This window comes from Chenopodium album, chromosome 2 (assembly GCF_948465745.1).
Source record: "Chenopodium album chromosome 2, dcCheAlbu1.1, whole genome shotgun sequence".
NCBI lineage: Eukaryota > Viridiplantae > Streptophyta > Magnoliopsida > Caryophyllales > Amaranthaceae > Chenopodium > Chenopodium album.
The window spans coordinates 19,938,385-19,954,950 of record NC_137835.1 but is presented as its reverse complement, the minus strand read 5'-3'; the positions used below and the strand labels follow the sequence as shown (position 1 = coordinate 19,954,950).

Here is a 16,566-nt window from a genome sequence, read left to right as displayed (position 1 = left end):
CACGCTTGCTTGCCTAGAAGAGCCCAATTGAACAACTTGAAATCTCTAAATCCTATTCCTCCTTCCTCCTTCGGTTTACATAATTTTTTCCATGCCACCCAATGAATTTTTCTCTCGCCTTGCTTTTGACCCCACCAAAACTGAGCAACCATAGATCGTATTTCATCACAAAAAGAGGATGGAAACTTAAACACACTCATCGCATAAGTAGTGTGAGATTGGGCCACCGCCTTTATCATAACCTCCCTACCCGCCTTAGATAGAACCATCCCCTTCCAACCCTGCAACTTCTTCCACACCTTCTCTTTTACCCCTCTTGTAATCACTTTCTTTGATCTTCCCATCACCGTAGGAAGTCCCAAGTACCGATCATGTATATTCACAAGCTTTACACCAAGCTTCAAATCAATCTGGCACACTTCATAAACCCCCTTACTAAAAGACACAGTCGTCTTGTCAAAATTAACTTTCTGACCCGACGAATTTTCATAAAGGGTTAAAACCTCCTGAATAGCATTCACATCCTCCTCTAGAGCTCTAGTAAAAATAATACAATCGTCAGCAAATAACAAGTGATTAATAGAGGGGGCCATAGGAGCAATCCTCACACCCCTCAAAGTGTCGCACTCCTCTGCTCTTCTCAATAAATGTGAAAAAATTTCAGCACAAAGAATGAACAAATACGGCGAAATAGGGTTCCCTTGACGGATCCCCCTACTAGGAGCAAACTCTTCTGTCGGCTTACCATTCACCAAAACCGAAAAAGTCACAGACCTTACACACTCCATCACACTTCTTCTCCAACTCTAATCAAAACCAAATTTCTCCAGGACCACTTCTAAAAAATCCCACTCGATGCGATCATAAGCTTTGGACATGTCTAATTTCATTGCCATACTCCCCTCAACATGATTTGAATTTTTCATATAATGAAATAATTCAAAGGCCACAAGGATATTATCAGTAATCAAACGTCCCATGGTAAAAGCACTTTGATTAACCGAAATAATTTTGTCAAGAAATAATTTCAACCTATTAGCAAGCACCTTCGAAACAAGTTTATACACTACATTGCACAACAAAATAGGCCTAAAATCCGACATACTCTTTACATTCTTCTTCTTCGGAATAAGAGCTATAAAAGTTTTATTCAAGTATGATGGCATAGGCATACCTCTAAGAATAGAGAGGACAGTACTAGTCACCGATGGTCCAAAAATATTCCAGTAGGACTGAAAGAAAAGCGGACACATACCATCCGGTCCCGGTGCTTTAATAGGGTGCATTTGACTTAGTGCGAACTTGACTTCTTCCTCTTTATAATCGGCCTTCAGCAAATCATTCATCTCATGCGTTACTCGGCTCTGAAATTCTTGCACTGCTTGCATAATTTGAGGGGGGTTCGAAGAGGAGAACATTTTCTTGAAGTAGGAAACCGCCACACTGTTGATCTTTTCTTCACTAGTATGCACATCACCACTATCATCCACCAGCTTGCGAATTGTATTTTTTGCTCTTCTACACGACGCTCTTTGGTGAAAAAATTTAGTGTTTTTGTCTCCTGCTTCCAGCCACAATACACGGGATCTTTGACGCCAATAAATTTCTTCATTATGTACAAGGTTAGCAATGTCACGCACCAACCTTCGCCTCTTCTCGAGCTGGGCAGCAGTTAAGCCACCCTTATTTAATTTATTAAGCATCTTTCTCTTCTTGTTTAGCTCCTTGAAAGACTCCCCAAACTTCTTTGTACTCCAAGCCTTCAAATCACTCGCACAAATGCTCAACTTTGACTCAAGAGTAACACCACCCAACCACGCATTTTCTATCACACCCTCACATGTCTCATCAGCTTGCCAAATTTGTTCAAATCGAAAAGGTTTTTCCTTCAGTTTCTCACTCTCTTTTTTACAAAGCACAAGTTTGATCGGGGCATGATCGGACCAATCTCTATCAAGATGGAATAAGTGAGCATCCGGGAAACAATTCATCCAACTCTCCACAGCAAACGCTCTATCAAGTCTACATTGAGTATTTTCCCCTTCCTCTCTTCCATTATCATAAGTAAACTTATATCCCGAAAAAGGAATATCCCTAAATTCACACACCGCCACTGCCCTTCTAAAATTCACCATTTGCCATTCCGCTCTATCATTATTGCCCAATTTTTCTGAGTCAAACAAGATTTCATTGAAATCCCCTAGACAAACCCACGGTAATTGCGATTGAGCACCAAGATCTCCAAGTAATTTCCATGACAAATGACGATTTTGAACCTCCGACCACCCATAAAAACCCTTGAGTCTCCAAACAACCTCTCCTAAGCCACCTTTGATCTCCACATCAATGTGATGGACCGACATTGTTCTAAGCACTAAATCAATCCCCTTACGCCACAAGAGAGCCAAGCCACCAGACCTCCCCATAGAGTCCACCGCCAACCCTTCAAAATCACCCAACCTCCCACGCACCTTACTAAACTCAATAGAACTAAGCTTCGTCTCTGATAAAAATATCACAGACGGGGGCCTCTCTCTGTATAAGATCACGGAGACCACTAACTGCAGAGGGGTTGCATGCCCAACCCTCTACAGTTAAGACTTAATATGCTCATTGAGCTTGGCGGGGTTTCTCAACGGCAACCTCCGCCTTCCGCCATCCATAAGAAATATTGTTTGCGTTCAATTTTTTTGCCACACTTTGTAACTCACCAGCTTCTTTTCCACCTTCCCTCTCACGTTTTCTTAGCTCCACCACATTGTTCACCTCTATCATCACACTATCATCATTGCTTGATAGCCTTGCCACTTTTTTCCACTTCCTACTGTTCACTGCTCCTTTTCCTTCAGCTTCAGGTAAACTCGCAAAAGTGCAATCTACATTATTATTCTGCATACCCTCCGTGACAGTCACAGGAACACAACACTCCTTCACCCCATGACTCCCATCAGTCACCAGCTCTAGAGCATTAGTTGAAATATTTTCATATTGCTTCTCATTCACCAGTCCCACAGACAAAACTTCAGCATTAACCAACGTCTGATCAGATTGTTTTGTCACAAAAAAGGTTCTTCTTCGCAGCAACAATCTCACCTATCTCCTCCATATCTCGAATCCTCCCCTTCCGTGGAGAAGCTCTTAGCCATCTCCCCCACCCTAATCCTAACTCTATGCTCTCTTCGGGAACTAGATTACAATCCCTCTCAGCATGCCCCATAATACCACACACAAAACAGAAAAAAGGTAGCCTCTCATATGCAAATTCAACACGCACTTCCTTCCCTGTTTTGTCAAGCATACGTTGAGATCGACGCAAAGGTTTTGTTACATCAATCATGATTTTCACTCTTCTCGAACGCTCCAATCCGAACAGGTCTTCTTCAATTTTAATAAGATCACCCAAATTTGCCACAAGAGCCTTCACATCATTATTTGATCTGTAGTTGAAAGGAAGATTTTTCAACCTAATCCAAAAAAGGGAATGAATCAAAGAGACTTTTCTGGCTGCTCATTACCTTTGATCTCCTTTAGAATTATTAACATATTATCAAAGCACCACGGTCTTCCATTCAAGACTTTCTCCTTATCGCGCCAATGGAAAAATTGAAAAGCATATAAATTTGGTCCAAGCACCCTAATCACCAGATTGTTCAAAGGAGCCTAGACCTTCTTCATCGTCGCCCTAAAAGCCTCCACATTGTAAGGGCGATATGTAAAGACCTTCCCAATCAAAAGAAGGTCGAAATTATTTGTTTGTTCAGTCGATTCTACACCCCCTAGGTCAACAACTCCAACATCATCGTCATCTATTTTCAAATTCGAGCACTTAGCAATGATCTCCTCTGCCATCTCTACAACATTGCAGGAAGATGATAGAAGAACCGCAAAGAAAACGGCAGCAAAACCCTACTCGCTAGAGAGCAAAACCCTTTCTTCCGAGGGAGTTGTGAGCGAGTTTTGGCCAATTTTTTTAAAAATAGTAATATTATTGTATATAGGTGAAGAAACAAGACCTAAAATTTAGGTTTATGCTATTTGCCTTATTTTTTTTTACTAGTTCTATGTGCATGCATTGTATGTACACTCTGTATTTTCAAATTAATCCAACATCACAAAAATTGTTATGATAATATATAAATATGGATGACTATTATCCCATGTACAATCTAGAATATTCTAGAGTTGGGTATTTGGTCTTATCCATTGATGGAACCCTAGGTAATGTACATTATATATATCCCGTACTAGATGGAATATGAAATACAACGTAACAATCTTCCCTCATCTCTCTTTATTTTCTCTTCCATATTTAACACGTTATCAGCACCATTGCTAGTCAACTGAGTAGGATTACCAAACATTTATCTAGAATCCCATATTATTATTATCATTGAAAAATTTCGAACCTTGCCAAGCTCGAATTTGTGGCCCTTGATATTACCGGAAAGAATTATTTATCATGGGTGTTAGATGCTGAAATACACCTAGATGCTAAAGGGCTTGGTGAAACAATAAAAGAGGCTAATAAGGCAACACCTCAAGATAAGGCTAAAGCCATGATTTTTCTTCGCCATCACCTCCATGAAGGGCTCAAAAATTAATATTTAACTGTAAAAGAGCCACAAATCCTTTGGAGTAATCTAAAGGAAAGGTATGACCACCAAAAAATAGTGATACTCCCTAGAGCTTGTTATGAATGGTTGAATTTGAGATTGCAAGATTTTAAATCTGTTAGTGAATATAACTCAGCTATGTTTAAAATAACTTCTCAATTGAAATTATGTGGAGAAAATATTACTGATGCAGAAATGCTTGAAAAGACATACTCCATTTTCCATGTTAATAATATTGTCCTGCAGACACAATATAGAGAAAAAGGTTTTAAAAAATATTCTGAATTAATATCTTGGCTTCTTGTGGCTGAGCAAAATAACAAGCTGTTAATGAAAAATCATGAATCACGTCCTACTAGCTCTACTCCATTCCCTGAAGCGAATGTGACAACCCATAACGGGAAAGAAACTAAAAACAGAGACCATTCCAGCAGTAGTGGTCGAGGTAGAGGTCGTGGTCGTGGCCAATGGCGCGGCCGGGGTCGTGGACGTGGATATGGTAGAGGTCGTGGAGTTCATTTCACAAACTCACATTCCCACCAGAAGTGGGAACGTAGGGATGAAAAAGAGAGAAGTAATAACAATATATGTTACCGTTGTGGAGGAAAAGGTCATTGGTCTCGGGTTTGTAGAACTCCAAAGCATCTTATTGAACTTTACCAAGAATCATTGAAGAAAGGAAAGAAAGTTGAGGCAAACCTTGTTCTTGAAGATGGTGAAGGTGATTTTGATTTCGGCAATGCCAATCAATTTGATGTTGGTGATTTCCTTACTTCCCCGGAAGGGAATAATAATTTTGATTTTGGCAGTACAACTCATTTAGAAGTTGCCGATTTCTTCACTGCCCCAGAAGGGAATAATTAAAATTATATTGTTTTATGTCAGTTTTAAGTATTAGACTTACGTTTGCTTATTCTAGTGATTTATTTAAGTTTATTTCTTTCGTTGTAATAAGGGTTTTTGCTTTATAAATTTATGAACTATTTGAGTGTTTTTATTGATTTATTTGTTTTATCATCTTTATTTTTATGCTTAATATTTTGACATGTATTTTATTTCATGAAGAACATGGATATTACTCAAGTTCAATTTTCTATGAATGGTGAAGAATTATGTCTTGCTGACAGTGCAACTACACATACAATACTTAAAAATAAAAAATATTTCTCTCATTTGATGATGAAAAGGATTAATGTAAGTACCATATCAGGTAGTACAAATATCATTGAGGGCTCCGGAAGAGCCACTATAAAATTGTCTTGGGGAACTGAAATTAAAATAATTGATGCTTTATACTCCCCATTGTCTCAAAGAAATTTATTAAGTTTTAAGGATATTCGCAACAATGGTTATCATATTGAGACAATCAATGAACAAAATAACGAATTCCTTCAAATCACAAATATAACTCAAGGCTCAAAACATGTTTTGGAGAAACTACCTACATTCTCCAGTGGTTTATACTACACAAAAATCAATGATATTGAAGCTCATGCTATAGTAAACCAGAAGTTTACTGATAATTTTGTTATTTGGCATGACTGGTTAGGCCATCCCGGTTCAATAATGATGCGAAAAATAATTACGAATTCATGTGTACATTCTTTGAAGAGCCAGCAGATTCTTCATAATAATTTTTCATGTGCTGCTTGCTCAGAAGGCAACTTGATTATTTGTCCATCACCAGCTAAAATTAATTTTGAATCAATTAGTTTTCTGGAATGTATACAAGGAGATATTTGTGGGCCCATACATCCCCCATGTGGACCATTTAGATATTTTATGGTTTTAATTGATGCATCAACTAGATGGTCACATGTGTCTTTGTTATCAACTCGTAACCTGGCGTTTGCGAGATTACTTGCCCAATTGATTAAGTTACGGGCACATTTTCCAGATACTCCCATTAAGACTATTCGGCTTGATAATGCTGGTGAATTTACATCTCAAGCTTTTAATGATTATTGCATGTCCATTGGGATAAATGTTGAACATCCTGTAGCACATGTTCATACACAAAACGGTCTGGCAGAGTCATTAATAAAGCGTATTCAGTTAATTGCTAGACCATTGCTTATAAAATCCAATCTCCCAATTTCTGCTTGGGGACATGCTATATTACATGCAGCAGCACTAATTCGCATTAAGCCAACAAGTTATCACAAGTTCTCCCCGTTACAATTGGTTTATGGTCAGGAACCAAATATTTCCCATCTAAGAATTTTTGGATGTGCGGTTTATGTTCCAATAGCTCCACCCCAACTCTCTAAGATGGGTCATCAAAGGAGGTTGGGGATATATGTTAGGTTTGAATCCCCGTCAATAATTAAATATCTTGAGCCTACAACAGGGGATTTATTTACGGCTCGTTTTGCATAATGTCATTTTAACGAGTCACTTTTCCCATCCAACATTAAGGGGAGAAAAGAGAGAGCTCGAAAAGGAAATTAAATGGAATGAATTATCATTATCCTATCTTGATCCTCGAACTAAACAATGTGAACTGGAAGTTCAAAAGATAATTCATTTACAAAGTTTAGCGAATCAATTTCCAGACTCGTTTGCTGACCCAAAAAGAGTGACCAAGTCACATATTCCAGCTGTAAATGCTCCATTTAAAATAGATGTCCCTGAAGGACAAAATAAATTTGCTAATGAGTCTAAACCACGTCAGAAACGTGGAAGACCAATAGGTTCCAAAGATAAGAATCCTCGAAAAAGAAAAGGAGCATTGATTGATGATGGTCAAATTGAAGAAACAATTTTCGAAGGATCTCTAGAAGAGACTTTAGACATGATACAAGAAGAAATTCAGGTACCTGATAATGAAGAAATTTCAATAAATTATATCATGTCTGGAATTACATGGAACCGAAATCAAATCGACGTCGATGATGTTTTTGCATGCAATGTAGCATTAGATGTTATGGATAATAATGAGGATCATGAAACCAAATCCATTGAAGAATGTAGACAAAGAAATGATTGGCCAAAATGGAAAGAAACAATTGAAGCAGAATTAAAATCTCTTGGAAAAAGAGAAGTATTCGGACCTGTAGTCCGTACACCTGAAGGTGTAAAGCCAATGGGATATAAATGGGTCTTTGTGCGAAAGAAAAATGAAAAGGGTGAAGTTGTAAGATATAAGGCACGCTTAGTTGCACAAGGATTCTCACAAAGACCTGGTATTGATTATGAGGAGACATATTCTCCTGTGGTGGATGCAACTACTTTTAGATTTTTGATTAGTCTGGCAATAAGAGAAGGACTTGACTTACGTTTGATGGATGTAGTCACATCTTATTTATATGGCCCACTGGATAATGACATTTACATGAAGCTCCCAGAAGGATTAAAACTGCCAGAAGAAGCAAAATCTAGTTCTCGAGAACATTTCTGTATTAAATTGAACAAATCTCTTTATGGATTGAAACAATCTGGGCGTATGTGGTATAACCGTCTAAGTGAGTATTTGTTGAAAGAAGGTTATAAGAATGATCCTATCAGCCCATGTATTTTTATAAAGAAATTTGGGTTAGGATTTGTTATAATTGCAGTGTATGTTGATGATTTGAATATCATTGAAACTCCTGAAGAGATTTCAGTGACTGTCAATTATTTAAAGAAAGAGTTCGAAATGAAAGATCTAGGAAAGACAAAATTCTGCTAGGGGTTACAAATAGAGCACCTAGAGAATGGAATCCTTGTGCATCAATCAACATACATAGAAAAGGTTCTTAAAAGATTTTCTTTGGATACAACACATCCATTGAGCAGCCCTATGGTTGTAAGATCACTTGAAGTAGAGAAAGATCCATTCCGACCTCGAGAAAATGATGAAGAAATTCTTGGTCCTGAAGTACCGTATCTTAGTGCAATTGGAGCACTAATGTACCTTGCAATTCATACACGACCTGACATATCATTTTCAGTTAATTTATTAGCAAGGTTTAGTTCATGTCCAACCCGAAGGCATTGGAATGGGATTAAACATTTACTTCGTTACCTTCAAGGTACGAAAGATATGGGTTTATTTTTCCCAAAGTTGTCCAAAGAAAATTTGATTGGTTTTGCGGATGCAGGTTATTTATCTGATCCTCATAATGGTCGGTCACAAACTGGATATGTGTTCACATATGGTGGTACTGCCATTTCTTGGCGTTCCATGAAACAAACCATTGCAGCTACTTCTTCCAATCATTATGAGGTTTTAGCAATTCACGAGGCTAGTCGTGAATGTGTATGGTTTAGGTTGGTAGTTCAACATATAAAAGAAGTTTGTGGTTTATCATCTGGGAAAGAGACACCAACAACTTTATATGAGGATAACGCTCCTTGTATTGCTTAATTTAAGGAAGGATACATCAAAGGCGACAGAACAAAGCACATCTTACCCTATTTTTTTCTTCTCTCATGATCTTCAAAAGAATGGAGATATAAATGTATTGCAGATTCGTTCAAGTGAGAATTTAGCAGACTTATTTACCAAGGCTCTTCCGACAACAACATTCAAAAAGTTAGCTTACGGCATTGGATTGCGTCGTCTTAAAGATCTCAAGTGATGTAGTCATGAGGGGGAGTTAATGCGCGCTGCACTCTTTTTTCCTGAACCATGGTTTTTCCCACTGGGTTTTCCTGGTAAAGTTTTTAACGAGGTAGCATATTATGCGCATTATAGTGTATTATTTTGTACGGGTTTTGTAGTAAATGTTAGTTATTGTTTTATTCAATATATAGTCATCCAAGGGGGAGTGTTATGATAATATCTAAATATGGATGACTATTATCCCATGTACAATCTAGAATATTCTAGAGTTGGGTATTTGGTCTTATCCATTGATGGAACCCTAGGTAATGTACATTATATATATCCCGTACTAGATGGAATATGAAATACAACGTAACAATCTTCCCTCATCTCTCTTTATTTTCTCTTCCATATTTAACAAAAATAACCCAAATTTTAAAATTCTGCTTAATCAAAATTTTAAGTTAAAACTTAAAATTATAACCAGACTAATGAATCAAACAAATACGAGTACAAAGTTATAGTTTGTCTAATGTGTGTCCATGAGAATATGCAATGTAAGCATTTTTAAGTCCAATAAGTAGAACATCAAGATAATTGTTATCAATTACAATTTGTTAAGGCACGTATAGACTATACTTAGAGTTTTATAATCGAGTAAATCTTATGCATCTAGCTAATGACTTTATAAAAAAAAAAAACCCCCACAAATTTAGCTTCCATTGTTTTTTTTTTTTTTTTGGCATGACTAACACAGTTGTATACAATGCACCCGCAATACAAAAAAATCACATCTTTTTTTTCATTGGAGGGCGACAACGATTTCCTATTTCGTTTCTGATGATAAAGCACATATTTTGATCAGTTCAGCACCTTTATACAGTCTTCATCCCCATCTAAAACACTGGCGAGTGATTCATCATCAAATGCATATTTATCAGAAAAATAAGCAAGCAACTGGTGACTTCCTTCCTCTGATGTAAATCCCTTGTCCTTGAGTAAGGATACAAATTCACCTGATCGGTCCACATCTCCTTCATCTTTCAAGTACTTTAGACAGGCCACCGTGTTTTCCTTGTTAAGCTTCCAATTTGATCCAGCCTTAAATTTCAGGAGAGCAGACTGCATTGCTTCCACTGCCTTTTGCATCTGATTCCTCTGGAAATAACCTAATGACATCCAAAACAATGTTGATGCATTAGGTTTTTCCCAATTTTCCAAATTCACATTCTCTATTAAGGCTTCAGCCTTCTCAACTAGACCATTTCTGCAGTAAAAGCTGATCAAGAGATTTGGTGTACGGATATCTTTGTTGAGATCACTGGCTTTCCATTCCTTGAAAATATTTTCAGCGGTTTCAATGTCATCAAACTTCAATATTGAGCTCAGGATGCAGATATAGTCTCTGTTGTAAACGACCATAAATTTTTTGCGTTCATTCCATGTTCTTAGCACTTCTTCCTTATTTCCTGCTGTTGCATAAAGAGTAAGGAGACATGAAAACGCCTTATTCTTGTTCTTTTCTAAAAGTATCAACTTTTCTGATTTTCTAAGTGACTCCAAAGCCTTGTCTGCATATCCTACTCTAAGAAATTGATTTGCAGCATCAGCATATGTTTTCCAACTAATATTGGACTCAGTATGAGATTCTATTCTTGTCAGAACTTTCTCAATTTCTTCAACATTAGAATCAGCTCCAGAATTATGCAGTAGGATGCCATAAGTGACTTTATCAAATGTTATATGTTTTGACTCCATTTCACAAATCAAGGCATCTGCTTTCTCATAGTTTCCTGTTTGGTAGTAAACGTTCAACATAGCATTGTAATTCACAGTACTTACAGCAGATCCAAATTCCCTCATCTTATGCATGACAGCATCTGCTTTATCCACACATTTTGCATGTGCATAGCAATTGAGAAGTGCACCATAAACTTCAACTGTCCTCATCTGCTTTGGAGTATTATTAAAGTAATACTCTGCTGCTTCAATTCCATGGACCTTTGCAATCAAATCTAGACGAATAGCAACATCGCCAATTAAGAGATGCATGTATCTTTTGTCACTCATCCATTTGGATACCTGTCACAGAGAAGAAATGAAATTCAAAGATAAAAACATTAGCGACCAACCTGATAAAATATGAAAATACGATATATGCAAGGCCGCTGTCTAGTATAATAAGAAACACGAAAGAGCTAGCCTTATTGAAAGTCAATTTCTAAGAGGTCCTGAATCACGCTATTTAAATCTTACACAATGACCACATCTGCACATCAGAACTGAAAAAGCAATCATTATCACTAATTATTTGTCCAAGTACAGAAGCATGTCCACAATAACATGTATGTTACCCTACCATCGCTTTACATATACATTTCAACTGATTTGAGCTGACTTGTATCAGACTTATAAAAACAAAATACATAAAACTGTCTAGGTCCAAATGTTACCTGAATTACATTTAATCTTCTAATCTAAAGTGCTTTATGATCTACAGACCTTCATCAAGGTGTTTACTCTATTAAGCAGAAATACACTGCCTATTTTGGCAACAGCAGAAAAGAAGTCCAATTTCAATCAATCAAGTCTAATGACCTGCTTAAAAATCAATGAGCTCGCATAAAAAGAGAGAAAATTTGTTATTCATAATCCCAAGTTTGGGCAATTAACTTGCATTAATCCCAACTATGGATTATTTTTGAATAATCCCAACTTTGGGGGACATTTTCGTTTATCAGGTTAAATGACTGGTGACCTATTTAAAGATAACTTTTTTTTTAAAATATTTTTTTTTCTTAAATGCCATATGTTGCAATTTCATTAGTAATTTTTTTTTTTTAAAAAAAAAAAAAAAACCAAAAAAATAAATTAAAAGAACCAAAACCAGCCACCCTCATCCCACCGCAGCCCCACCGCCTCCCTCCCTAGCATCCACCGGCAACAATCATCTCCCTCCCCAGCCCCCCCCCCCTAAACCACCGCAACCTCACTCCCTTCCCCCAAAACCATTCGCAGACCCACCCCCTCTAACCCCCAAGCCACCATTTTCACCCCCCCGTCGCCGAAAACAACTCCCAAGCCACCGCAACTCCACTCCCCTTTGCCAAAAACACCAGATCCCCATGCCCAGTCCCTCGAAACCACCTCACCCGTTTGCCTTCACCGGCGTGCGCACCTCCACCCTCTTCGCTGACACCGATCTCCCACTCACGAAAACCGCTGATTTCCCTCCCCACTAAAGAAAACCCCCGATCTCCCTCCCCACCCCCCCACTCACAAAAATCGACGATCTCCCTCCCCCACTCACGAAAACCACCAATCTCCCTCCCCCACTCACGAAAACCATAAAAAACCCTAACGACATGGTGGGGAAGGGGCGTTTGGTGGTTTTTGTGAGTGGGGGAGGGAGTCAGGGTGGTTTTCAGCGACACATGTTAAGCCCATGAGAAAATCCACATGTGAGTGGTGTGTTGTCCCACATTGGTTTAATTTATAAGTAAGAGTTTGTATTGGGAAGTGTATCCCACATTGAAGAAATAACAAAGTTGTGTCCACTTTATAAGGCTAGGGGCTACTCCCCTTATTGCCATATGATTTTAAGGTGGAACCTCCTTAGTCGTATAAAGTGGACAGTTGTGTCGGGTGTGGCCCACGCCCGTTTATCAACACAAGAGTTGGTTACTACGGCCAGGTGGGGGTGGGACGGTGGGCCAACGAGCGAGGGGATGAGACTAGGCGGTAAGGGTGGGGATTAGGGTGGTCCGGTGAATGGAAGGCGAGAGGATGGATTTTTTGTTTTTTTTGGGTAGGGCTTGGCACCTTTAACAATAGGTCATTGACTTTTATTGACCAGTCATGACCGGATAGAAGAAAATGTCCCCTAAAGTTGAGATTATTCAATAATAATGGAAAGTTGGATTAATGAAAGTAAATGACCCAAAGTTGGGATTAATAATAACAAATTTTCCAAAAGAGAAGGCAATCCATCTTTGTCTATATCTTTCCCCAACACAACTAGACCATATATGGTTTTATATTATGTTAAATGTGACATTTCAAATGTAGACTTAAAAAAAAAAAAAAAAAAAAAAAAAAAAAAAAAAAAAAAAAAAACCTTGTCAGGGCAGTCAGATTAGGAATCAGACAAGAAACAACGCTACTTAAAACTATGTACAGTTATGGACAAATTATCTAGAAATATAATTACAAGCAATGAGGTAAGTTACTACTTATAAGAGCTGCAACTTGCAAGAATGCAATATCTTATTTAAGTACAGAAAACTGGAGAGCAGTTCTACCCAGTTACACTTTTAGAATGAGGTTTGAGATTGGATGATCCGTGATACTGAGAAACACAGCAATCACTTAGCACTACCCTCTTGATATACAACCTCATTAAATTTGTATCTCCTTCCTCTTTCTCTACTGCTTACCTCCCTAGGCACACTATCCACCTATCAAGCATAGAGCCTTTTTAAAACTAGTTAAGAGCATCCTAGCATGGCTTTTACATGCTATTCTGGCATTAGATGACGCACCAAGTAACAAGTCTTTTGATTTAGGCATTACTTTGATTCTTAAAGAGAATAGAGAATATAAGAAAAGGTTAATGGCATTACAGCGAGAATTTGAGATGACTTGATATCTACATGCTGTATAAGAAATATCCAATAGTACAATCGATTAAATTTAGACTTTTGACAATTGAAATTCTGAGACATCAGGTTCTCACAATACTGTTTTGTGCAAAGATAATGGTGTATTATGAATAAAACAATGTCACACTGTGATGGCTTTCGAAAAAAAATGTGACACTGTGATGGGTTTTTTATTTAAAATTTTATTCTGATTTTATTTATTATGTTTTTTTTTTCTTTTTTTTTTTTTTTTTTTTGTTGCTCTTTTCCACTTCCTTATCGAGTCTGCAGATGGGAATGGCTCATAAACTCTGCCTTAGCTCTTGATCAGATACGGCTGCTGACCTGTTATAAGATTTGGCTGAATAGCCTCGATTAGTGTTTAGTAGACTTGCTATACAGTTTTGCTAGGAGTCTAGGATATTGTAAGTAATGAGTTGTCTACAAAAATGTTAAATATAAGAAAAGTTCGCTACCAGCGTATCAACCTTTCCAAGAGGTTGGGCAGGCAGAGGTTAATAGCCAGCAAAGATTGACATCCAAATTTTAACTATTGTTAGTTAGATGCTATTTACAATATCCACTAGTAAATTATTTGAATCATTCTTGAATTAATTGTTATATCAGAATCACCTAGATGGATTAAGAACATTAAATGGTGGAATTTCGGAAATATAATATGCAGTCTTTTACCAAAAAAAAAAAAAAAAAAAAAAAAAAACTAATATGCAGCCATTAAAAACTATTTCATACAACCAATTAATTCATTTATCAATTGGATTCTAGACGATCTGAAGCAGAAAACCGCATTTGCTTTATTTGAGTATAAGAGAGAAATCAATTGTTGTATACATTATACTCAAGTCATTGAAAAAAGAGCAAGAACCCAAATGACAATGCATCGAATCATTTGTTCCCAAATGATTCACAAGACAAGAACCATCACAATATGCTAACCTCTTTTTCCTACTTATTGGCTTATTGCTAGCCAAAGACCCACAATCAGCTACAAGCAACTAGACAATGCACTTGTATTCATCAACAAAAACTCATGAGGGGCCATGACCTATGTTACTTAGACTCGGCTAGAAGTATCTGATACAGGCACACATTCAAGTATCAAACACGGCAACTTTATACAAGATTCCACAACTTCTGTTCAAAATGAAGTGTCTAAATGTCATACCCACATCTCCGGTACTCCAGGTAAAATGATGAGTCATGATTAACATAAATGAAGACTTATTTATTATTAAATTCTTCATTTAACCATAGACACACATCTCAAACAGTGGACAACCCTAATCAAAGTCATGGACTCAGTAACTTTGACACTTATTTATTATTAAATTTCAGAAACTCAATACATAACCAATTGTAAATCATACCATGGTAAACAAACTATATTAAAAAAAAAAAAAAACAAAAACAAAAACCAATTAAAGCTTTATTAATGTACATTACATTAAAAACAAAGAACAACAAAATAAAATTAAAAATTATTTTTTTTTAACCAAACCCAACATATGAAAACAAACTAAGAGAAAAGAACAGTGAGAGAAATGGAGTTATGGACCTCAAGAGCATATTGGTAATGGCGAAAATGGCGAAGCTGTTTAATAATGACACGAAGTTCATTCTGAGTCACAGGAAGACCCTCTTGAATCCATTGATCAAGAATTGATGGAGGTGATTCACAGGGTTTACCTAATGGAAATATTCTTCTGTGGAGTCCTTTGTTTCCCTGAGTTGAGTACCAATTTAACCCAGAACATACCTTTCTCAATGAGAAGCTTGATGTTCTACTGATTAAACGGCATAGTTTCATCTTCAATTTGGAGAAATATGTTTCAACTCAACTTAAATATCTTTTTTTGAGGAACACTCAACTTAAATATCTATTGAATAGTTAAATGGGGTTTTGTTGATTTTTTGGTGTTGGGGAATGGGGATGGTGGGTACAAGGGTAAGGACGAGTAAACTACACACTCACTCCCTAAACTTACAACAAAGTTGTACTTCATTCCCTAAACTTACAAAACTTGCAATTTATTCACTTTTCCAGTCATCGGAGGTAATATTCCTGATAATAACTGTAGGGAATAAATTTCAAGTGTTAAACCCCTAGCTTGAACCCCACTGTGATCATACACTAAAGTACGATGGCGTCCAAAAGGGAAGAAGATAGAGCAAAAGAGTCGCCAACAAGTTTTAGGAACTTGTAAACCGTTCATAGGATGAAGGTTACACCCCTTAACGATCCAAGAGATCGTCAACTCCATAAGGTCTAAAACCAAATAAGGGTTCGGGGATGATGGTACAAATCCAACCTAAAAGAGATTGAACCTGCCCTAATAATAGACCTCTACTTTATTCTGATCGTATTCATGTGTGTTTTTTAATTAACATGCAATCATTAGGATTAACCTAAACCTGTTTAATCTATGTTGGTTGAATATTAATGCACAAATCAAACTATTATTGGCGATCACTTGAATTTATAATCAAATTAACCCTAACAAGATTATTAAATATCTTATTAAGCGTGATTACAAGTACAAAATTCCCTTTAAACATACATAAAAGGTGATAAAACAATAACAATAAATATCAAGCAACATAATAATAATAATAACGATAATAATAATTATAATAATAATAATAAATAAATATAATCATCATAAATTATAACAATTATAATCATAATCATGTTCATGTTAATATTAAAGCATAATAATAATAGCAAGATCCTAGGCATGATACTAACAAGATTAATAACAAACTC

At 36.9% G+C, this 16,566-nt stretch overlaps 1 protein-coding gene across 1 annotated transcript; it reads right to left on the bottom strand.

Annotated features, from left to right (window-relative positions):
* Window positions 1-9,715: 9,715 nt before the first annotated feature.
* Window positions 9,716-15,651, bottom strand: LOC145584231 (pentatricopeptide repeat-containing protein At2g20710, mitochondrial-like). Its single transcript, XM_081641130.1, has 2 exons — window positions 15,358-15,651; window positions 9,716-11,223 (listed from the first exon to the last, which is right to left on the bottom strand). Exons 1-2 carry the CDS (start codon window positions 15,607-15,609, stop codon window positions 10,003-10,005), a joined length of 1,473 nt encoding a protein of 490 aa, XP_081497256.1. The 5' UTR covers window positions 15,610-15,651; the 3' UTR covers window positions 9,716-10,002.
* Window positions 15,652-16,566: the final 915 nt, after the last annotated feature.

Bases quoted from the DNA above. Each gene is read 5' to 3' on its own strand.
- LOC145584231 (XM_081641130.1), bottom strand. From the start codon at position 15,609: ATGAAACTATGCCGTTTAATCAGTAGAACATCAAGCTTCTCATTGAGA. The intron at 11,224-15,357 runs GTCCATAACTCC...TCTCTGTGACAG, and splicing joins ATTACCAATATGCTCTTGAG to GTATCCAAATGGATGAGTGA.